This window comes from Eptatretus burgeri, chromosome 9 (assembly GCF_056783735.1).
Source record: "Eptatretus burgeri isolate ZD-2024b chromosome 9, Ebu_testis_v1, whole genome shotgun sequence".
Lineage (NCBI taxonomy): Eukaryota > Metazoa > Chordata > Myxini > Myxiniformes > Myxinidae > Eptatretus > Eptatretus burgeri.
In genome coordinates this window covers 93,564,487-93,588,459 of record NC_140969.1, presented here as the reverse complement: position 1 = coordinate 93,588,459, position 23,973 = coordinate 93,564,487, and the positions used below count along the sequence as shown (strand labels likewise).

Below are 23,973 nucleotides of genomic sequence, written 5' to 3'. Positions count from 1 at the left end.
ATTTTGATTTGGATCCGCCCATCGGTGGGATACAAAACGTAAACTGTTCCACCTGGCAGTGGTTTGCACTCGACCAAGTATCGTTCTACAATGTGTTGTTTTGCCAAGTGTCGATCTACGAGTTTTTTTTTTTTTTTAATAATTAATTTTTTTTTTTGGCCACAGCCTTTAAAATAATCATTTTACCAAAAGTAAAGTATCTGCTTGAACATTGCACATGGTATCATGCTCTATGAACTCGAGTTGGTAATGTAATGACTTTTGTATTGGCAGCACAAAATGACCGGCATGTTGGCTAACTTGTACCATGATCCATTTGCTCTGTGGGGTCCCGTGTTACAAAGCGTAATATAATGCGTTATAACCTATTTGCACGTTTCTTTGAATAAATAAATAAATAAATAAATAACCTGTTACTCTCTTAGAAATGTATATTTGTTTTAATTATCAGGTGTATGATTGGATCAGGTATTAACTGCATCTTAAATCGAAGTGCGTTTTCTTTGTTGCCTTTGGGGAAAGATGGGGGTATCGGTTGCAATTTCAGTCGTGCTTGATTCGAAGTTGTGTCTCTGAATCCAAGAGACTTTTTAGATTAATCCTGGAAAGCTTCTGCTGGTTTGGGTTTGATGATGAACTTGGTTTGAATTTGCCTTTTTGGTCACTTCTTGGTTATCCAGGTGAAGGACAAGGAACAAATTGATCACCTGGAGGCAAAGCTGGAGGATCAGGAACAGCAGCTCCAGAGTGAGAGAAATGTTGCACAATGTGCACAGCTCCATATTCAGAAACTCCAGCTGGTAGGAATTTTTTTTTTTCTTTCTTGCCCAGTTAACGATAAAGATGTTGAGCTTGCATAATAACTGCTGTGTATTTGGGGCACTTTACAACTGAGCAGGGATCGGATGGATGTTAAAAATAACAATGCCAGTGTCAGGTTGGTACTTGTGTTAGCTCGTGCATGCTCCTTGCAGTTCATCATAGCTGAGTTTTTCTGGACCATATCCGTTGTGTGTGTCGTCGTCTTGAGCCTGCGTTGTTGGATGTGTTTTTCATCCAATCTTCCGTGTTTTACTATCCCTTGTTGTGGTGTATTGTCAAATTCCTGTCCCTGTGTGTATGGCCTCCTCCCCCAATGTCTCAGCTAGTGGGAATGCCAATTCTGTTTCTTCTCTGATGCCACGCATCTCGTTCTCCTTCCAGGATCTTCAACTTTATTTCTCCCCCCCCCCCTCCCTTGTAAAACAAAAATAAATGCACAAATAGTCATTAACTCATTTTGCCTGTTATTTCCTTCATTTATTCATTCCTCATCCCTTCCATCCTCAGGACCTCCAAATTGAATTGATTTGCTTCTTGTTTAAAAACTTTTAATAACAAATTGTAAAATGCTTCATTGCCTTGTCTCTCCATCAGGAATGGGTTCACCTCATCATGCGCTTGTGAGAGTCAACATCTCTGGCTATTCTCAGAGCCGCCTTAACGCCGGCAAGTCTGGCATTTCGCTCAGGCAGACTGGCAGGGACTGTGGGCATCGATCTTTCTTCTGGACTGTTCTCCCACATCTACTGCCCTTGATGTTAATTCAGCCTGGGAATTCTTCCACAGAAACTTGCTCCGTCTCTCATGCACAGATTCATCCATCTTGTCTTCAGTTATCTATTCCTCCTGCCCATGGTACGCTGAATCCTGCAGTGATGCAGTTGCCTTGAAATAACTTCCCCCTCTTCCTGAAAGGGAAATCCAACAGAAGTCTACCTCGGATCATTCCACAAAGCCCACGACAAGTGTGTCTACTCTGACAAGTGACAGCCAACAACATCTGTCCAACCTCAAGACTGAACTTTCAAACTTGTCTCCCTCCTCTAAAACCTGGTGGTGCCTTGTGAAGTCTGTCTCTGGTATGTGCTCCTCTTCCCTTCCTTCAAACGGCACCACAGCTGCCTCCGCTTGTGAGAAGGCCAAATGCCTCAATTCCAGGATCGTTTCCAGATTTTGTCCCCAACCCCTCACTCTGTCCCCACCCGACCCAGTTGCACCAAACGTGTGAGAAGCTGGAGAAATTTCTGGCAACCCTCGACTCTGTTTCTTCAACTGGACCAGGCAGCAAACCTGCTCTGCTGTTCTTGCACATCCCCTTTCTGCTCTATTCACCCTGTCATTTGCCTCCTGGTCATCTTGCATCTGCTTGAAAGTCAGCGAACATACAGCATTATATAAAGAAGGTGCAAACAACGATCCCGAAACAACAGACATTTCATCAGCAAGGTCATGGAATCTGTCATCGCAATCAACATCAAATCCTTTGTTTTGTCTGACAACTTCAGCGAAGACTTGGACCATTCATTCAGATTCAGACCCAGTCGCTCCAACTAGGACATGCTGCTTCTGCACTCCCAACAATGGATGGAGGTCCTCGATCTCAGATGTGAGATAGGGCTATGTCTCCATGCATTTTCGAGCATTTAATAGTTTGGCACCCCTCCGTGTTCTCCAAACAGTCTGTGGCATCCAACACTACCTCCACACAAGGAATTACTGACTTGCTCCAAAATCAACATGTGGCTCTCAACAGGAATCCTTCCATTTCCTCTCCCTGTTGAGGTTGTATTGCCCCAAGGCAGTGTTCTGGGCCCAGTCCTATTCCTGATCTTCATGAATGACCTCTCTGCCGACTCCACCCTTTTCTGTGACATCCCTCATCCTTCAGGCAGGCTCGAACCTCTTCCCTCTCTTCAGACATTGACAAAAATCACAAACTGGTCAAACACTTGGAATATGTCTTTCGATCCTGACAAATCTCACGCACTCACTACCTCTCACCGACAAGACCACATTGGTGAACCTCAACAATCCCCTTGAACTTTAGACACTCAAACTTTCTGGCCTCCATATCAGCCATGATGTTTCTTGGATAAACCACATCCCTAAGTTGGTCTCTAAAGCCAGTCTGCTTTGTGCGTCGACTCGGTGTCCTCCCTCGTGCAAAGTCTTTTCTTGACACATCTGAACTTTTATCTACCTACAAGCTACAAGGCCTTCATCTGTAGTTTTATGGAGTACTGCTCTCTCTCCTCTCTGCTTGAGCCTCTGCCTCACGCCTTGTTCAACTCGATGGCATGGAAACCAAGGGTTGTTAAAGTCATTAAAATCTCCTGTGATGAAGCCAAGTCTCTTCACTTTGACACTTTTACATTAGACAGGTCGGTGGTCTGTGTCTTGCACCTCCTCCTTTCTGGTCTTGCACTCTGTCCTTTCTGTGCTCTGCGCCCCCCCCCTCCCCCTCAGGTTTCTGCAGGGCGCACCCTTCTGGTGAAACTCCCAAAAGCCAGTCACACGTTCGTTCTGTTTTATTTTCTTCCCCCCCCCCCACCCCCACTCGCCTGCAGAACCAACTTCTTTGGTCTCTTCAATTTCTCAGTCTCCTCCAAGACTTCAAGTTGGCTGTTCACGACCATCTGAGGTTGTTGTTCCCCCTCCCCAACCATGATTTTTCTACCCCCATCTACCCTCTGCAAGCCCATCTCGTTCTGCGGTTCCAGTATTTTCTTCCACTTATGTGATTAAGTTTATGGTTGTATGCATATTGTTCACCCTTTCGTCCCCCCCCCTCCCCTTGCTCTTGGTTTTCCTTGCATCCCTTATTTCTCCAAGTCTCCCTCTATTTTGTCCCTCAACCCTGCTGTTGGTACATCCCCATGATTTGATATGCAGGAGTCCGAGAACACATTGGTGAGCAATGTGTGCATGCAACTTTAAATTTGCACTTTTTAAGGTCAATGATTATGATTTGTTGTGTGAACCATTGATTCTCTTTTGAAGATGGATAGAACAACATTGGCTGAACACACTGATGTGGCTTGAACTTTAAAAGGCGTCTGATATTGATGAAATCTTTTCTTAAGTTTCAAATGTTTTTGTTGTATTGGGTTGCGATTGCGTTTCTGAGAAACCGAAACACCGGACTCGTTTCCTAGGAATTGGCAGCTGAGCATTCTGCAATTTCTGAAGAAAAGGCCCATCTCGCCAATATGCAGATGTCATTCCAGAGCGACACAAATTATTTGCAAAATCAGTTGAAGACCGAACAGGAGAAGCACGTGAGGCAGAAAAGTATTGCGGAACAGGAGGTGACCGGCAACACCACATACTCGCTCAGTGACTCGATTGGTGGTTTGTTTGTTTGGAGAAACACCGTGTCTGCGCTGTCTGCAGCTGAGTAAAGTGCACGAGCAGCACAAAGAGGAGGTGAAACGTCTGAAGCAAGAAGTCTTCATCTTCAAAGATGCTCTCAATATTGCCACCAGCCAACGTGATGCGAAGTAAGCCAAGATGCGTGCGAGTGAAAATGGTGAAGATGAACATCGTCTGTCTTGCGAGTCATCCTTTTTCTTTGATGTGTATTTACTTGCAGTTGTTGTTGTTGTTTTTTTACTATAGTTTGCTGTAGCTGTTGAACAGAATTTGGGATTTGGTGCCGTCAAGGAGCGTGTGACGCGAGTGACCTGTGCTCCCATTGGCAGACACACGGCTGCAATGGTCGATCTGAGGAAGCAGTGCAACCGGCTCCGCCAAGAATTGGCCGAAAAGGAGCAGCAACTGCAGAAGGAGCGGGATGAGAAGAAGAGCTTGGGCTCTACCGAGAAGAATCTTCACGTCAAGGTAGAGACGCTGCAGGTGAGCCGTCGGCCAGGAAGGCTCGGTATTTCCTTCATGATAATATATATATATATATATTTTTTTTTTTTTTTAATGTTTGCTTTAAATTGTCCTCCCATCCCAAAGGGTGATCAAATATTGAGGTGAAGCATCTTGATTTCAGGTTCACTTCACTTCACCACAAATGCAATTCTAATGAGGGGAAATAACTGAATGGATGAAAATAAATGTTTCAGTGATGGAAAGAATTCTTGAAAGTTGAATGAGTGTATAAGGATTACTCCCCTTCCCCTCAATTTTTTTTTTCTTTTCATAAACGTGTACTACATGCATTACTACAGCAAGAGCTTGTGTAAACATCAAAATATCCAGCCATCTCCCATTCTTTTTGTTCAAAATTCACTGGGTCAGCACTTGGCAAGATGTACGGTGCCTCGAGAAAGTCTACACCCCCCTTTCAAAAATTTTCACCTTTTGCTACCTTGTCGCCTCTAATTAAATTACATTAAATCGCACTTTGCCTACCTTGATTTACCCGTCGTAACGCACAACTTCCAAGTTAAAAACAAATTCTGCAAATTTCAGAAAATTAATTAAAAATACAAAACTAGAATACCTCGGTTGGATGAGTGTCCACCCCCTGAGTTAATACTTGGTGGAAGCACCTTGGACATCAATTACAGCTGTGAGTCTGTTAGGATAGGTCTCGACCAACATTGCACATCTTGATTGGGTAATATTTGCCCATTTTTTTTCTGCACAAAACTGTTAAAGCTCAGTCAAGTTGCGTGGGGAGCGTTGATGGACAGCAATCTTCAAGTCATGCCACAGATTTTCGATTGGATTTAGGTCAGGGCTCTCACTGGGCCACTCGAGGACATTTATCTTTTTGTTTCTTAGCCACTCCAGTGTAGCTTTGGCTGTGTGCCTCGGATCATTGTCATGCTGAAATGTGAACTTCCATCCCAATTTCAGATTTCTTGCAGAAGACGGCAGGTTTTCCTCTCGGATTTTTCTGTATTATGTTCCATCCATTTTCCCTTCTATCCTGACAAATGCCCCGGTCCCTGCTGATGAGAAGCATCCCCATAATGTGATGCTGCCACCACCATGTTTCACAGTAGGGATGGTGTTCTTTGGGTGATGTGCTGTGTTGCGTTTGCGCCAAACATAACATTTTGCATTTAGGCTAAAAAGTTCCATCTTGTTTTCGTCAGACCACAAAACTTTTTGCCACGTGACTTCAGAATCTCTGGAGTGCTTTATTTATATTATTTTGTTTGCATACCTCAAACGGGACTCGAGGTGGGTTTTTTGAGTAATGACTTCCTTCTTGCCACCCTACTGTTCAGGCAAAACTTGTGGAGTGCTTGGGATATTCTTCTCACATGTACACAGTGACCAGTCTTTGCCATAAATGCATGTAGCTCTTTCAAAGTTCCCATTGTCTTCTTGGTGGCCCATCTGATCACTCTCCTCCTTACTTGGTCATCCAGAATGGAGGGATAGCCTGATCTAGGCAGGATCTTGGTGGTACCGTACACCTTCCACTTCTTAATGATTGTCTTGACTGTGCTCCAAGGGATAGTCAAGGCCTTTGAAATTATTTTTATACCCATCCCCTGATCTGTGCCTTTCCGCAATTTGTCCCGGAGGTCTTTTGAAAGCTCCTCGGTGTTCATGATTGAGTCTTTGCTGTGAAATGCACTACCCAGTAGAGGAAGTCTCCAGAAACAGCTGATTTTATCCTGAAATTATGAGAAGCACCACGATTTAACACAGGTAGAGGCCATTTAACTTGGTGTGTGATTTTTGAAGGTGATTGGTTCCACCTGAGCTAATTACCTCCGCCATCGAAGGTGAAGGAGGTTATGTTTTCACCCCCTTTCTGTCTGTTTATGTGCAGGATATTTCAAAAAGTTATGGACAGGTTTGGTGTGTGACGAGGACGAACTGATTAGATTTTGGTGAAGATCCGGTTCCGACTCCGATAATTTTTTAAGTGATTCTTCACCATTGAGAGATTGGGCCAAAAAGGAGAAATAGCACGATATCTCAAAAAGATGTGTACGGATTTGGATGAAACTTGGTGGACACATTGGGTGTGTGACAAAGAAACATTTCTTCAATTTTGGTGAAGATCCAGATCCGGATCTGACTGTAATAATTTTTTTAATGATTCTTCACCATTGAGAGATTGGGCCAAAAACGAGAAATAGCACGATATATCAAAAAGATGTGTACGGATTCGGACAAAACTTGGTGGGAGGTTGGTTGAGTGTGTCACAAGGATGAATTGATTCGATTTTGGTGAAGATCCAAATTTGGATACGATAATTATTTAATTTCGAAAGTGATTCTTCACCATTGAGATATTGGGCCAAAATCGATATAGTACTGTATAGCATGATATTTCAAAAATGTATTGGGCCCGATATGTTCTCGTGGATCAGGCATTATGTGACAGAGGTATGAACTCCACCGAGTGCCCTTCTAGTTTACGATTGCAATATAAGGGGTGGGGGAGGGAGGGGGCAGGGGGGGGTGGATACTTATCCAATCAAGATATATTTGGTTTTGTATTTTTAATTTTTTTTTCTGAAATTTTTAGCATTTATTTTTCATTTGGAAGTTATGGATTACAATGTGGAAAAAGTCTAATTTAAGGATAATTTGAAGGGTAGTGTAAACTTTCTATTGGTGCTGTAGCAATCAGACTCGGTGACATAAATGGTGAGAGCAGCCGCCCTGAGTCTGGGAGGTTGGCGGTTCGAACATGGTCGAGTCATACCAAAGACTTTAACTGGTATGTGCTCCTTACTTGGTGCTCAGCATTTCAAAAGCATAGAGCATGGACAAACAATTGCGCAGGCTTGATGGCGCCGAATGGCACGCGTGTTTACGTGTTTGTTTGCTTGCCCGCATGCTCCTTCTCCGGCGCTTGCCTGCCCGCCCGCGATGGGGATAGTGGATAACGGCTGTCTTGAAGTCGTGGAGAGAACAGTGGGACTGAACAGATTGTTGAAGTTGATTCCACGGCAAGTGAAAGGAGGAACAAATGAGTTGAGGTGAACAGTGAGTCTGGATTTTTGGGAGTTTAACAAGGAGGGTTACTGGCTGTGTCGAGACCTGGGAGGGACAGAGCATTGAATGCAAGACCAAAAAGGAAGCGGTAGAATACGGAGATGCCACCAACCTGTCTGCGATGTTGGAGTACACGAAGCTTTGTCACGAGAGATCCCAATGATCGAGGACCTTGCTTTCCACGGCAATAAAAAAGGCAAGGCGTGTGGCAGGGGCACTGGCCCAAAGGGGAGAGCAATATTCCAAACAGTGAATTAGAGGCCTTGTAGGTTGTCAGATGTTAAGGTTGGTGAAGGAAACACTTTAAGACCATTCTTCCCTGGTACAGTCCAGACCTATTCTCCAGTCCGTATTATTTGTTCTGACATTTGAAGTTCCACTCACATCACCATTAATTACCTGCATATTTTTAAGCAGCAAGTGCAATGGAGTCGAGGGGCACCTTGTTAAAATAAATAAATAAATAAATAAAGAAATAAATAAATAACCAGTATGCCCATCTTTGACAACTGTGTATCTTGTTCCCCATGACTTTTTATAATGATCTTGTATTTCACCCAAATTTCTGAAACCCTGGCAACCAAACTTAACGTACCTGATCCTCGTAAAATTGTAAAGCCGTCACATGCAATTTGTTTTATTGTCTCACACATTTGTAACGCCAGGTTGTATTTTCATTCTTAGGCTCTCAAGATTGATTTGCAGGCACAGCTGCAACAGTCACGTGAAGAACTGCACTCTATCAAGTCTCGTAATGTAGATGTCAAGGCAGCTTGGGAGCAAGCGGGGATGGAGCTGCAGAGGATGAAACTTCACTGTCTTGGTTAGATTTGCTATAAATTACTGAAACATTGGGTTTTCCCGTCCTTCGTTGACGCTTCAAAGCAGGATTCCACACTGGTTGTCTGTTTTTCTGTTATCGTTTCATCTCTGTTAATTGTTTTGAACCCATTCCCATATGATATTCTTATCTTTTTGTGTATTGTCGAATACCACTCCATCCCCCGTGGCCCCTCCCTTCCAAAAAAAACCTCTGCCACGGGTCTGGCTCTCCCTCTCCCTCTCCCTATGCACCCGGATTTCTCCTACAAGTCCGTTCTCTCTCCTGGACCTAATATTTACTAAATTTCCACCCAATGTCATGTTCTTCTGCCCTCATTGGCTCTTCTGATCACTTTTTTATGAAGGCCCATATGTCACTGGCTTTGCAAGGAAGCAACCACGACAATGCATGATGTCTATTTGTGCAGGTGTACTGATAGGGACTTCAATCTGCCCTCTCAAAATTTGATTGGGCAAACATCTACGCAGTACACATTGATTCCACATGGGAATACTTTCACAAAGGTTGACTTTCTAATGCCCTGTTTTATCCCACACAGTCAACTGTTGCCATCAATGGAACTCACTTCTCCCTTCTCCCAGTGGTGATTTCAAGTTGCCCAAGGCAATGTTTTGGGCCCAGTCTTGTTCCTCATCAACTTATAAATGACCTCTGTGATGCTCTGGGAAAGCCCTCTTCCTTTATGCAGACTCCACATTGTCATATACCGGTAGTACCTCTGCTCGGCAGATAGCAGTGTCTCTGCTGAACTGGAAATGATTAGACTCGAGTCTAACAAATGGAACATGTCCTTCAATGCTGGAAAATTGCAGTTTCACTCTATCGCTCTGGAATAATCGTCAAATGAACCCACCTATTTCCTTGGTCAACCACTGGAAGAAGTTGTCTCTTAAACTTCTAGGCCTCTCCATCAGCCATGACCTTTCCTGGGCTGGCCTCCAAAGCCAACCACAAACTGGGCATCTGTCGATCCAAATCTTTCCTTGGAAAATCAGAGTGACGTGGTCCACAAGGCCTTTGTCCATATCTCAATGGAGTACTGTTCTGTGCGATAGGTTGATGCTCCAGAATCACATCCGTCTCTCTTGGACTCTGTGGAATCTAAAGCTCTCAAAATTACTGGTATCTCGCATGATTAGGCCGAAGTGGGTTAATTTAAGGATCGATGTCTGATCTCGCATCACAGGCAGTTCGGTCGTCTTGTTTTCGACCGTCTATTCACCAACCTTGCTCCCTCTGATCTCTGTTCTTGGACATCACCAAGGATTTGCAGGATGCCTGCGTTCTTCTCGTAACCCCCTTCTGGCTTAACTTAGAAAATCCAGGCTGACTGTGCACTTCAACTCTTTTATTCCTCGCTTCTCCCATCTATGGATCCACCTTCCAGAGGCCGTTCTGCCGCACTCTTCCCTCCAGAACAAAGCAAGCACACCCCATCTCTCATCTCCAATTCAGCCCATGATATTTATTACCCTCCTCTCCCACCGATTAACCTTTCCAAACCCAACCATTGTACTTTCTAGTTTGTTTCCTTCCATCGTCTTCTTTTCCCTTTATTTTTGTCCCGCTGTCAGTTTTGCTTTGCTTTTCCATGAGTCTTGCTCCTGTGAAGAAATTTTTTTTAAAAAAAGAACATTCGAATCGTTTCATTTTAACATTTTTGAGCTCAACTGTAACTCTCTTCTCATCTTGAATTGAGTGACATTGATATCGGATGTTTTATACAATCGGGCTCAAACAATTTTGCAACTTGTTTTTTTTCCCCCCATGCGCATGAGTGGTTCAAACTTAACTTGTACTTTTGTTAACAATAATAACTTCTCATCAATGATGCACTCGATACCACCAACCCGATTAATCGCCTCTGAACTGCCATGAGCACTTCGATAAATCAAGATGGCTGGCCTCGTGGAAATTAGTTCTGTACTCTTTCATGTCTATCTCTAACTCAGTTGCAGCAGTCAAATGTAGACGTTCTTGACGTGCACCATGACCAGGTCTAAATTTCAACATGTTGTTTTCGTTGAGTTTAAATTTTATAAACCTCTTCCACCCTCGTTCTCATTCGCTGCCATCTTTTCAGCACCTGCATTTTACGTAATTGTTGGTTTTAGTCACCAATGCAAAAATGCTTGGCCCAAGTCTTTCACAAACCGGCTGGCCAGGTCTAACGTTCAACTAAGGTTCGGGCAGGAATTTGTTCTGGGTGCTGGCGATGGCTCACCTACTCTTTGCGGACACCGTGGGATGTTGAACGCCGACAAACTAATGCTGGCAGATGGGACGCCCAGTTTAACGTCCATCCGAGGAGCGTCACTCGGATGGAATCATCCTGCCTGTGAAACACCGGGATGACAATTTGTAGATGGGTCAGGATTCAAACCCATGCTAGACAGTTTAGAGGCGAGTGTGTGTACCACGAGGCCATCATACCAACTTTGTTTACGAATGATATAATGACAAATTGCACAACAAATTTAAATTATTACTCTTCCTTTTGTAAAGGAGTCCAGGTCAAATAGAGCTCTTTGTACCATAGTTTATTTATTTATTTTAATGGTTGGTCATTATCAACTGTATATTCCTTTGTATGCAAGCTTAAGGACTTTTCTTCTTTCTTTATTATATTTCTGTCCATTCTGTTTTCAGATCTTGAGGCTGAGCGAAAGGCTATGTTGTCAGAGAGACAGGTGAGGGAAGAAGAGCTGCATGAGCTTCGAGCAGAACTTGAGCGGCTAAAAACCAAATCCTTGGTAAGAAGCAGATTTCTCTTATTGGGGAGCAAGAGGTGCTGAAACTGGTTCTTGCCTCGTGGAGCTTATTTTAATCTTGGCTTCACCCATTCCAGAATTAAAGGGAGAGGGCATGTGCCTGTATGCAGACCAACCTTGGTATTACACCCCCAATTGGCCTTAGATAGTTTTGGCAAACCTGTCTCATGTGACCATTACATTTCCACATCTAATTTGACCACAAGTTGATTTCATACCTTGAATGTGAATCACGACAGTTATCTGCATCCGTTACAGAGTATGTATTTGCCAGCATGGCCCATGATTCGAGATATTTTGCAAGGCCGACAGGTTTAACTAACCTGTCAAACTCGCCTAATTTAACCACAACATTTTATGTATAATTTAACCATGGGTTATTTTTATCCCCTTCCTTTTTTGATCAAAAAACAGGGATATTGTAGTTGCTCTCTGTCTGTCCGTCCGTCAGTCACGCCATCTCCTCCTAAACGGTGTAGAAATACATCAAACTTGGTAGTTGTGATCACCACATGGCACGAAGGTGCAAGAGTAGTATATTCCCCCCCCCCCCGGGCTGGCGGTCAAAAACCGAAAAATGCAATTACGGGCACATTTTAACGAGACTCGCTATATACAATCAACATTGGGAGACTCATGAAATATGTAACGATTTTTGGGGATTTGGACCCCTGGTTCATTCCCCAGGGACTTGGGGTCAGAATGGGGAAGAAAAATTAACTCAATTTGATATTGGGTCATTCCTAGTGGAACTTTATGTCATCTTTAACTTTTCTTTAGGTGGGAAGCGAGGGGATTTGTGATGGTGCGCCGACTTCGCGATAGTTAACCTTGAATTTGGATTGTCCAAGTGAGTCAGCACTGGTTCAGATCTCCTCTGATCAATATGAATCCCAGAGAGGCTCTGCGTTAAGACATTGGCTTTTCTGAATTTGTCGATTATGGGAAGGGGATCCCTTAACACGACAAAGGCCGGAAATCTTTCCCACCGGAATTTAAAAAAACAAAAAAGGTCAAAATGATTTTATCGATGCAGGTTGTTATTATTCATCCAGTCAAATTAAAATTAGTCCAGCAGCCAAGGGGGGTAACCCTAACATCTCTGATAAAAAAAAAATATTTCTGGGGTGTATCTAATGATATCCAGGTGGGTGTGAACCTGTCACCCTTGAGCAATTTGAAATATTCTAGATGGCTGCCAAACTCGACTAAAAGTAGAAAATTCATGTTATTTCAGTGTTTTCTGCTATAGCCCTATGAGTTTTTGGATGTCATATATGTTTTAGCATCCACTAATTTAAACAAAAAGGGTTTGTGAAGTATTTGCTGTACCGTTACTATAGTAACTACCAATTATAACTACGATTATGTTGGTAAAAGATGGTTAAAACAACCAAATTGCCATAATTTCAAGAAAATGTTTATTGTTGCATTATCTTGTTGTTGTTCTCTTCATGAACTAATGGCAATAATATTTTGCATAAAATAGAATTAATGAGTAATGAAGTTATGGTGCCATGGTAACCATGACAACCAATGTAATTGTGATGTTTGAAATAAGCTCTGAAGATATATAACATAAAACTGCATTTCTGATCTAAGTTAAATGTTTTCAAACTCTTAGATCATGGTGGGTTAAATTTGATTAATAAATTGTTTAATATGGCCATGGTAACCACAAAAATGACATCCCTCACCATAAGCTGGTAGTTACTGGAAGTGACTCTGTTCCAGTGGAGATCAACCAAAGTGTGGTTATTAGGCGTTTTGATATGACCACAAACCAGGAAGAGGGTGATACCATCATTGTGCAGCAAATCGCATCTGTAAAGCCTAATAAGACACTTGTGGTAGCAGACGATACAGATATATTTGTACTCTTGCTGCACTTTACATTCAATGGACAAATTTCTTGCCCGTCACGATAGTGTCTCCAGTGAAGGGTCGTGCTGCTATCGACATCGGAGCCAGTGTGGAAAAGCATCATGAGATTATTCCAGATTTACTAGCAACCCATGGACTCACAGGATGTGATACCGTCGCCACTTACTTCGGGATTGGCAAAGGAATTGCCTTAAAGGTGCTACGTACTGGTCGTCATTGTCTAAGTTTCCTTGAGGACACCAGTGTACATATATCTGAGATAAGAAAGCAAGCCACACTATTCATGTCATCATGCTATGATGTACCGGAATGTCAGTCCATGACAAACGCGCGACAGAAACTGTGGGCCTCTAAAGTAGGCAGAAGTACCGCTTGTGCCCCGAAACTTCCGTCTCTTCCTCCAACAGATGAAGCGTTCATGGAGAATGTTGCTTGAGTCCATCTCCAAGTTGCAGTATGGAAGAAGGCAATAGATGCAATGCCACTGTATATGGTTGGTATCATGAGCAGGGTTCATCATCTCTGTCACCTATTCCACTACCTGAGAATGTCCCACTTGCTCCAGAAGAGCTTCTCAAATTGATTAGGTGCACCTGCAGCAGTGAAAATGCGTGTAAGACACGACGCTGCAGTTGCAACAGCTCAACTCTTGCTTGTACCATTTTCTGCTCCTGCCAAGTCAGCCATGCCTGTTTTAATGAGTACACAAAACAAGTCATGGAAGTAGAAGATGAAGAAGACTAGTCTTTATTTAGAATCTCTAGACAAACTTCAGCTCCACAAGATACCAAGTTTGATTTGATGTAGTCACCATTATTTATGGCATTTGTACAAATTACCTTAAAGAAGCCTTAGTGGCTTTTATTGCATTTGTATGCACTATGAATAGCTATGAATTCGAAATAAATATTTCATCTAAAAATATCTTTTTGATATCCCAGTCACTTGTTTTTCTGATTTTCTCAATAATCCATCAGAAACATATTAATCTTTCATTCTTTGTGGCCATTGTGACCTAAATAAGCAATTTCGTTTTAATCATACAATATATGTAAAACTAAGTTTTCAGAAGAATCTAGCTGTCATTAAAATGATTTAAAACATGGTTCATTGTGTTTTTAATTGATATGGTCATCGACATGTAAAAATTAGTATTTTTCCTCATTTCCTGGATGCCATTTTTAATTCATCAAGTTGCTCAGGGCTGAGAAGGTCACACCCACCTGAATATCATAATATACATCACGAAGATGCATATGAAGTAGAGAAAATAACCATATCAAGAAATTTTGGGTCCAACTAAAATTTCCTTTTCTGGTGCAGGACTATAGTAAAAAAACATGATTCAAAACATTCGGTACCAATTTACAGTGGCATCTTTGTGGTAACCATGACAACATCTTACAGTTTATTACCAAATCGGCCCCCATATGGTTTATGAGGTAGAAAACAAATAAGATAAAATGTACAAGTATATACATTATATGCTGTGCATCTTTAACACCCAACTAATCAGTGATCATTTTAGATAGTTACCATGGCAACAGAAAAATGCAATTCATCATCCTATTTTACTCAATGCAGTGATAAAGAGCATTTGCCAAAAAGATTTAAACAAAACAATGCTGTAATGAACATGTTCTTGAAATATATGGCAGATTGCTACTTTTCTATATTTTACTGACATAACGGTAGTCATATTAATAGTTACCATAGCAACGGTACAGCTGATATTTCCCAAACTATTTTACACATATTGTTGAAACTCAAAACACATATTTGAACAATAAAATCACTGATTTCTGGCCGACTACATTGAAAGAATAGGAATTTTAGCCCATTGTGGCAGCCATCTTGGACACCATCTTGAATATTTAAAGTTGCTCAAGAGTGACAGGTTCACACCCACCTGGATATCATTAGATACACCCCAAGGGTGAATAATCAGCAGAGAAAAAAAACTTTATCAGAGATGTTAGGGTTAGGTGAAAATTTGGCCTTTGGCTGCTGGGACTAAATGGTAAAAGTTTATAATTGAAAAAAGTTAGATTTGTTAATCGATAAAGCTGACGTTTCGGCGAAAATCGCCTTGGTCAGGGCAGATGTTAATGTGAAGAATAAGCTTGAGAATCGTCACGTGACCTCTGTCAGTGGTCAAGTGAGTTGGTCTATAGACCAATCCGGGTGTCACGTGACGGTTGCAAACGGCATGGAAGAGATGTTGCAGCCTTGTCCCACGAACATAACAGATTTGGTTACCAACGTATGTGGCTGGGCCATCTGAGAAAGTGAGAAGATCCTTCTCCAAGTTTGGCATTATTGAAACACAGAAACCTTACAGAATTCTGCACAGCCAGTTGGTTCATGTTGAGGACCAGATCCGGAAGGATAGGAAACTCGATTTGGTGTATGGCATCAGATGTAGAGACCCATCATGCATTGAGACCTACATAGGAGAAACTCGGCAAACCCATAAGGCCCGCGTGAACCAACATCGTCGTCCAGCTTATGAAGAGGCTTTGAACTCTGCTGTACATACGCACTTCAAACCTGCATGGTCACAGTTTTGATAAGCCAAGTGGTCATCTTGGACAGAGAAAAAACAAGTGGTTTGCAGGAGCTGGAAAGGAATCCATTTGGGAAAGAGTTGAATCACCATCTCTCAATAAAAACGGCAGTTTGCAATTTCATGTCACTTATGTGGGGCAAAGCTATAACATCTCTTCCATGCTGTCTGCAACCGTCATGTGATGCCCGGAGTGGTCTACAAACCAACTCGCCTTACCACCGATAGAGGTCACGTGGCGATTCTCAAGCTTCTTCATCACTTAACATCCGTCCTGACCAAGGCAAGTGGATCCTTGCCGAAACATCCATCAGCTTTTCCGACGAGTAAGTCCAGCTTTTTTCACTTACAAACTTTTACAGTCAAAATGACTGTTTGGGCCTTCGTAGTGTTGAGGTGGTTGATTTCAAAGAAGGCCTTTTTCCACCAGACACCAAATTCCACTGCACCATTGTATCATTTGTTCCATAGCCTTTGCCACTTTTTACCTTCACCAGCGGAGAGGGGTATTGCATTTGTGTCCGTTTGTCTGTCTGTGTCCACACATCGTGTGTGAATGTAATCCACAAATGCCACCTGGTTGTAACCAGTATTACACATGTTATCTTATTTATTTATTTTCAACCGAGTACCTCTACAAAGGATGTACTATTAAAAATGTGAGCAAGTATGTCAATTAAGAACGTCAGTGTATCTATAAAGTATATACTTATATAAAATACAATAAAACCGTAAAGGTTTGTCTGCTGTATGAACATAAATCTATACTGTTTACACACCACACACAACACAAACATACCAGCAAACAAAACAAATCCTGGTGAGGATTTGCAATCTCAGATTGCTCTCGATTATCTTGCATCGGTAAACCTTGCATCAGACGGTCTCCAGGTTTACACCAGCCAAGTGTTTTTAACACTATTACAGAAATGCTGCTGTTTTGACTCTGATAATCTCGCACAAAAGGGACAAAAAAAACCCCAAAAACGTTCTGTTGGAAATGCAACAATGTAGTCGTGGGTAGTACAAGTGTTGAGTTGCCTCCTAGAATGAAAGTCTTACGGCATCATTGCACTGTCTTTCTCCCATTCTGAAACTGCAAATCATCTTGAAATTTAACACTGAAGCTCAAAAATCTTGTTTATCCCTTACGGGATGCTTTGCTTTTGTAATATGGGAATTGCCAAGTTCTCAAAAATTGATTAGAGGTCTTCTTGCTGTTTTGTTCAGATTGGTGAGAATCAATGCCCCATGGTGGTGCCAGATCGATTCAACGAGGGAACCTCGCCCTTGGGTCTTGAAGATTTGTGTCATCAGCCAGTCGAGCTATTCCCTGAAGGGGACCCAAATCGAGTCCGCAGTGAGTTTGTGACCAATGGAAATTTGAATGGACCAACTCCACAGCCTCAACGGCAGCAGAACAGAGCAGCTAAAGCATTCAAAGTGAGAGATGATCGAGCATGTTCACAGCAACTTAGAAGAGTAAATACTGGCTCAACAACTAAACATGGAGTCACTTTGGAGGTGAAAATGAAGAATGAACGTGATGGCTCAGGTGAAAATGAAACTGAACGATCATTTGGGATGCAACAAACGATTAACCACCCCCTGACAGACAGTGAGGAAATTGTTGGGAAGTCTGTGACTGTGGAAAGTGTGAGTTTGGTTCTTCAGAATCACAAGTCCAGTTTGTTTTTTGAAGAGACTCAAAAACTGCAAGATTCACTAATGAAGGCACAAAGAGAACGTGAAGCATTAATAAACCGCATCGAGGGCCTGGAAAAAGAACGAAAAGATGGAACAGAAAAGGACGATGTAAGTGAGAGATGAACGATTTGAAGTACAAGGGACAGCACCCCAAACTACTTCACATCCCTCTGAACTTGCGGAGATGAATATTTTCCTACAAATGTGCAACATGTATTTAAACTCGGTTGCAATTGAGATGCCACGAAGAGCTGCCTTAGCCTCATGTGCAATGGTTTATTGGGAGTCAGAAAGGAATGGGAGGGAGTGATGTTAGAATTTAACATGTTGGCCCTTCCCAATTCAACTTTGGATAATGTCCTAAGCTGATGGAAGACAGATTGTGCCATTGGTGAGAATGATAAAAGCCAAAATGATTCGCAGACTGGCCCAGACGACCTGAAAACATGCAAAGATTGGCCTAGTTTCTCCCATTCATTCGATCACCGGAATTGGGGACTGCAACTATGGGCCAACGAGAACTGCATTCAAGTTTTCGTTGAAGGGTTATTGCCCTTCACCCCATGGAATATTATCCTCAATGCAGTGTTGACTGATGATGCAATGAACATAGAAATTGGTGCACCGAACAATGGAAACACGTGTTATGCTTTGTTTGCATCTGATGGATGAGTCTGTGGTTTGAAATCAGCTTGGCGAACACTACACGCAGATGACTGTCGTCCCAATGGTGAAAGGCGATGTTAGAAGCATCACGGTTTGGGGCTGTTTTTTTCATGGTACAGACGGTACTCTGGTTGCAGAGAAGGGAACAGAGGATGCCTGATCTTATTGTCATTTTGGAGAACTCTGTACCACCTGGCTTTTGATGTAATAAGACAATGAATTCCCCTCGCATCTACCAGCATGCCGATGCACCTTGCTGTACTGCTGTTTGTTGAAAATTGGTGGTGAGCTGAAAAACGTCACATTTGCAGCGTCCAGGCCAGAGCCGACATGAACCCAATTGGACCTCCCCTGGGGATATCCTGGAATGCCAGCTGAGAGCCAAAATCAAAGCAATCAGATCAACCATGAAACTTGCACTTGCTTTTCAGAAAGAATGGTACAACTTTATGCCTGCTATCTCACAACATTTATGATCACTGATATGAACATTCATGATATCAACACATCTACCACATTTGGTGCAGCATTGGTGATGAGGGGTCCAAACTGCGCTTGATGCCAAAGCTAAAATAACAACCTATTAGAAGTTAAATGTTTGGATTAACCCTGAATATTTCCTTACCGTCCCAAATACTTTTGGTACTACAATGAACAAGTCTGGCTAATATGAAATTTGTCAGAGCAGTTCAAGGTTCCTCCCATTTTTCTTCTTTGTGTGTGTGTGTGTGTGTGTGTTTACCACCTACCTTGCTTTGTTTGACTTCTATTCCGTCGGGCACTGGGTTCGTGTTCCGTTGTTGCCATTAGATTTTGCTGATGAGTTGCATCATGGCATTTGTGTATCTCCCCCATCCCCACCTTCTGGAATCTGGAGGATTTGATGCTTGCAGGAACTTGGAGAACAGGGTGGAAGAGCTGGAAAATGTGAGAGAATATTTGGCTGAATGTTCAGCAGAGCCCGATGAAGTGCAACTGCAGCTTCAGACTGGAGGCAGAAAAACCGCACGTTTCATTCCTTTACACTTTGCTTTCCATAATCATCATCCTTATTTGCACATTGTGACGTTAACTCTGTTTTGCGGTCAAACAATAACATCGTTTTGTTGGTTCAAAACGATGAGCGGAATCGTTTCCGTACAAGTTTGAAATGATCGAATGATTCGCCGTCGTGCGAAGTGGTTTCCAGTATGAACCTCATGTTTGTCTACATACCACAGCACATACAAGTTTGTGACACCGTTGTTTCTGTTTATTTATTTCTTGTTGATTGTCCAATGATGCAATAAAATGGCAGCAAACTTTAAGAAAAGGAAATTGTTCATCACCTCATTTAACAAGTTATTTCTGAAGGTCTGTTCAGAAAACGAACCTGTAGTTTTAGCAGAACTTCGGCTCCCAGTTTGTCGCAATTGTGCATGCGTAGAGATAAATATTTTTTATTCTGTCTGCCTGTAACAGGAGACTTACTGTTTTTAGGGACCCATAAAGGACACAACAGGCATGAATAATTTAATCGTACTAAAATACACAATTTTGTGTCTGCCTGAGATTGGATAGGAGAAGTAACGACCAAAAATCTTTGACCATGATACATTGGGTTGTTACTTATCCAATCTCAACCAAACTTGACAGGACTACAGGTCACATGTTGGAAGTTGTAGTGACTTCATTTTCCCACCTCCCCAAGAGTTTTTGTTTTTGTTTTTTCCACCTTTGGCGAAATCTATGTCAAGATTTATATCTGTGTTAAGATAGCTAATCATGTTTTTCCAAGGTCGCTTCAAATATAACTAATTACAACACGAATAATGACAGCATAATATTGTTACAAAACTAATATCGCCTCCACAAGGGGTTTTTTTTCAGCCTTGGTCAAACGCCGTGTTGACATCAACAGCTTATTGTGGCATTTCGTGTGGCACTCCTACCAGAAGTAAAAATATTATTAACCACACACAGATGATTACCTTTTTAAACAGTCGCAACTGCTGTTGAACACGAAACTAAAAAGGAGGAAACCCAACTTTCTTGAGGCATGTTTACACATACAACACAGATGAAAGGACCTGAGCCTAGATCTATTGTAATCTATATACCCCAGAGGATAAAAACATGACGTTCCAACTGCCCCCAGCAAGGTGTGCGTACTTCTTGTGTTAATGCAGTCTTTTACGCCACCTAATTTAACGGTGGTAGATTTACGGATTTTTTTTCTACGACCTTTAAAGTAGTATTTCAATTGAATGGACGAGCAGTGTAGCCGAGAGGTCCACACACTCATCTCTACGCTATTGAGCTTGGCTTCAAATCCCGGTGTTTTACAGGCGGGATGATTCATCAATGTGTGTGCCATCCCTTGCATGGACGTTAAACGGGCGTCCCATATGCCCGTGACTATATATTAGTCAGTGGACGTAAAGATCCGATGGTGTCCGTGGAGAGTAGGCAAGTATTGATTGGCACCATGGTTCAAATTCCAAATTCCTGCCATAACCAGCAAGGGGCACTGCATCAGTGGCACAACCACACTCCCACCAATGCTGCAAACCAGCAGCAACAGGCTGAACATTAAATGGTGATTTCAATTGAATTGTATACTTGAACACAGAACCTCCAGTTTAGTAAGTAATACTTGGACAAAATTTTATGCCATCTCGACCAATCAAATTTGCCGCTCATGCTCAGCATTGGGGAATATCAACATTCAGACAAAATGGTGGCCCATCGGCTAAAAAGATTGTGCTCAGAAACGCAAAGAAAGAGTTTTAAAGCCCAATCCTTCCCACGTCCCTTGTCTTAAGACTGCAGGGTAACATGTTCTAGAAACTCTCTAATTTATTAGAGTATTCATTTTCGTTCTCTCCCAGAATTGCAAGAAACTCGTGCAAGAACTTAAAACGATGGTGGAAAATCACTCATACCAAGTGCACAAATGTGTGGAATTGCCACCAATCATTTTGAGACACGAGTCTCCTCTAAAACTCAATTTGAAGAAAGTACCAAATTTGAAGTTGTCATCTCAAAGAATATTACTCCCTTCCCATAAACTCAACCTCAAGTAATAAGCAGTGTTGGCTTAATGGTTATGGTGGCTGACTTAAAATCTTAGGGTCTTAAGTTAAAGCCCTTGTCATTCTGTTGAATTAACACCAGGTGGGTTGACTCAGCCTGCCATCCTGAGGTTGGTGAAATGAGTATCAGTGTGCTGGTAATGGGGCACTGCATCAGCGGAACAGCCATGCCCCCAGATAATGATGCAGCTTCAAGCTGCATATGAATAAATAACCTGAAATACTTTTAAAGTGATTGCCTGCCAAATGTCAACACGAGCTGCTGTTTCTTTAAGAGTATGAGAACTCAGAGATGCCAACTTTTGGAAATCAGAATTAGGGAGGATTTTCAACCGACACCAAATAATGTGCGCAGGCCCTCCACATCTCGAGCATGGAGCGCTCGACCCTGCCGGGGTCCAGGGCCCGCCTTAGGGCCCTGGAAGCTCTGGGGTTCTAGACGCTCTCTAGTGCCCTCTGAGCCCTATTTTGGAGCATTTAACATGTTAAGAATTCCCACTTTTTGAACAAAAAAAGGGGAAAATTGTGCACTTTTTAATGTTACATGTATGTTAATATTAGTAAGTTAGGGGACAATCAAAGATTAACAAAAAGCACAAAAGAAGCAATATTTTTCTTACCTTACTGGCTGGTACTACTGCTGCTTGCTTTTCCATGGCAGCTTTGCTGAGTGACAGCTGTGTGGCTCTTTTAGCCCTTCTGATTTTGTCTTTGCTGTATTCTCTCTGGTAGCAAGGGGTGCTATGAGCTAGTTTTTCAATTAAGAGAGCTTCCAGGGTTTTGACACTCAAATTGGGACGAAATTCAGTATGATTCTTCCGTACAAGACTGAGTGCCCGGCTCACATGATGCGTTCGAATGAGGAATGACCAAGATTCCCTTCATCACTTTGCTCAAATTAGGATACTTCTTGGCACCAGTGCAGGGATCTGTGAGCTGTGAAATCCGATGCCACTGCTCATCCACTCTCACTGTCTCAGTAGCAATTGTAGCTATGGAGGCGTCTGCCTGGTAGTGGCGAATTCACTCTCAAGACTGTATATGTCACTATCACCGCCACTGAACAGACAGGGGAATTTCTTGATGAAACACTCCACACAGTCAAACCCCACTTCTTGGTGTAGCTTAGCATCCAGCACCTGAGCATGCTTGGCTAATTCATCATCTAGCGGCCAGGTTTTGAAGATGTAATTGCAGGCTTTCACATAATATGAGCGAACTGCACTGAAGAAACCTTGGATGTCTGACTCACTCAGAGTGAAGGTGGATTTCTTGAGACTCCTTTGTTCCCTTATATACAGTTTGGCATCGTTCCCAATCATGAGGTCCTCATCATTCTTCTGATGATTTCTGTCAGAGAAGGGTACACATTTACCAGAGCAACCGATGACACCGATGGTTTCAAAAACCGTACGAAGATATCTTTCAGAAGACCATTCAATTCTCCGTGCAGGAGATGAATACAGGGTTCGTCTCTTTGGAGCAGAAGATTCCCCTTCTCAAAAAGCTTGTTAGCATATCGAAGGAAGAAACAATAGAGTTTTGTTTGTGGAGACAAGAACATCCTGTTGACACGTTTTTCTCTAGATTCCTGCACAGTGTTTGAGGAAGATGCGCTTTTAGTTGTAGAACTCGTAGTACACACTTAGCCGCAGGGGCGATCACACTTGCGTTTACTGCCAGCAGAAGAGGTCAGACTCGTAGTACCAGATCAATTTTACGTTTGAGGAGAGAGCTTGAGGTAGGTGCAGCCAAGGAAGAAGACCTCTGATTCGAAGGTTTGCTGAGCTTCTATCAAGTGATTTGGCAAAAGCAGAACTTAACTTGGGTCCTTCTTTGCCTGTAGATGGGACTATCACAGTCTTTCTCGACTCTGAAGGGATCTGCTTTGTAGATGAACGTGATGAAGGGCCGGTGATGCTACCTGCTCTCAGCATTGGTTTTGGTGCTGTCCCTGCTGTCTTCTTCGCAGCAGATACTGCAGTGGTAGTGGTGAATGCTGCTCCACTAGTGCTTGATCCTGCAGTGCCAGTACTGGCAGTAGATACAGTGCCGTCCTTCTTGCTCGTTGTTAGAGTCTTGGCTACAGTTGGTTGCATTTTTCTTCGTACTTCTTCTTTGAAGAAGAGGCGAAGTGGCTCCCACTGTTCAATCAGCCTGTCTAGGCACTGACCAAGGGACAGCCACCTTGTTGCGACATGCTTCAGAATCTTGTGTGTCAGGGCATCACAGAGTTCTTGCAGTGCTTTCACTCCTTTTGACGCGTTTACTACTTTTGTCCAAGTAGTAGTAAATATCGATGAGAAAGTCATCTAATTCAATGGGTAAGGCCTGAGCCGCCTTCTTGGCCGTATTGTGCATCATATGGCAAGGGCATCCCATGATGTAGCACTCTGGATTTTGTTTGTGGATATAAGCAGCGACTCCTTTGTGCTTGCCCACCATGACAGAGGCATTATCAGCACAAAAGGAAACACAATTTCCCACGGAATTTTCCTGTCACTGAACTCATGATCAAGCAGTTTGAAAATGTTTTCTCCAGTGGAATCTTGTTTGCACGCAGGCAAACTTAGCAAACCTTGCTTCACAATCCCAGCACTGTTGTCATAGTACGAAATCAGGACAGGATATAGCTGGGCATCACCACTGTCATTGCTACCGTCTGTAGCTAGGCTAAAATGGAGCTAGTCTAGCAATATCGGCAATAGATGAAGCAGT

At 42.6% G+C, this 23,973-nt stretch overlaps 2 protein-coding genes and 1 pseudogene across 9 annotated transcripts in view; 2 read left to right on the top strand and 1 right to left on the bottom strand.

The window, feature by feature from the left end:
* LOC147020634 (uncharacterized) overlaps positions 1-19,053 on the bottom strand; it is a 31,941-nt gene extending 12,888 nt beyond the window's left edge. Inside the window, exon 1 of the mRNA XM_085896175.1 lies at positions 18,931-19,053. The gene's annotated coding sequence lies outside the window, so the exon portion shown is untranslated. The remainder of the gene's footprint in view (positions 1-18,930) is intronic.
* The window catches only part of LOC147020633 (uncharacterized), a 49,303-nt gene extending 29,805 nt beyond the window's left edge, over positions 1-19,498 (top strand). For 6 of the 8 annotated variants that reach the window (XM_085896169.1, XM_085896165.1, XM_085896166.1 and 3 more), the window contains exons 4-10: positions 681-800; positions 3,978-4,130; positions 4,216-4,322; positions 4,524-4,677; positions 8,428-8,566; positions 11,237-11,340; positions 17,039-19,498. In XM_085896169.1, coding sequence (XP_085752295.1) covers positions 681-800; positions 3,978-4,130; positions 4,216-4,322; positions 4,524-4,677; positions 8,428-8,566; positions 11,237-11,340; positions 17,039-17,638 — 1,377 coding nt within the window. In that variant the 3' untranslated portion in view covers positions 17,639-19,498. The remainder of the gene's footprint in view (positions 1-680; positions 801-3,977; positions 4,131-4,215; positions 4,323-4,523; positions 4,678-8,427; positions 8,567-11,236; positions 11,341-17,038) is intronic. The other 2 variants (XM_085896172.1, XM_085896173.1) reach the window with 2 other exon arrangements.
* LOC147020635 (uncharacterized) lies at positions 13,020-17,032 on the top strand (annotated as a pseudogene).
* Positions 19,499-23,973: the final 4,475 nt, after the last annotated feature.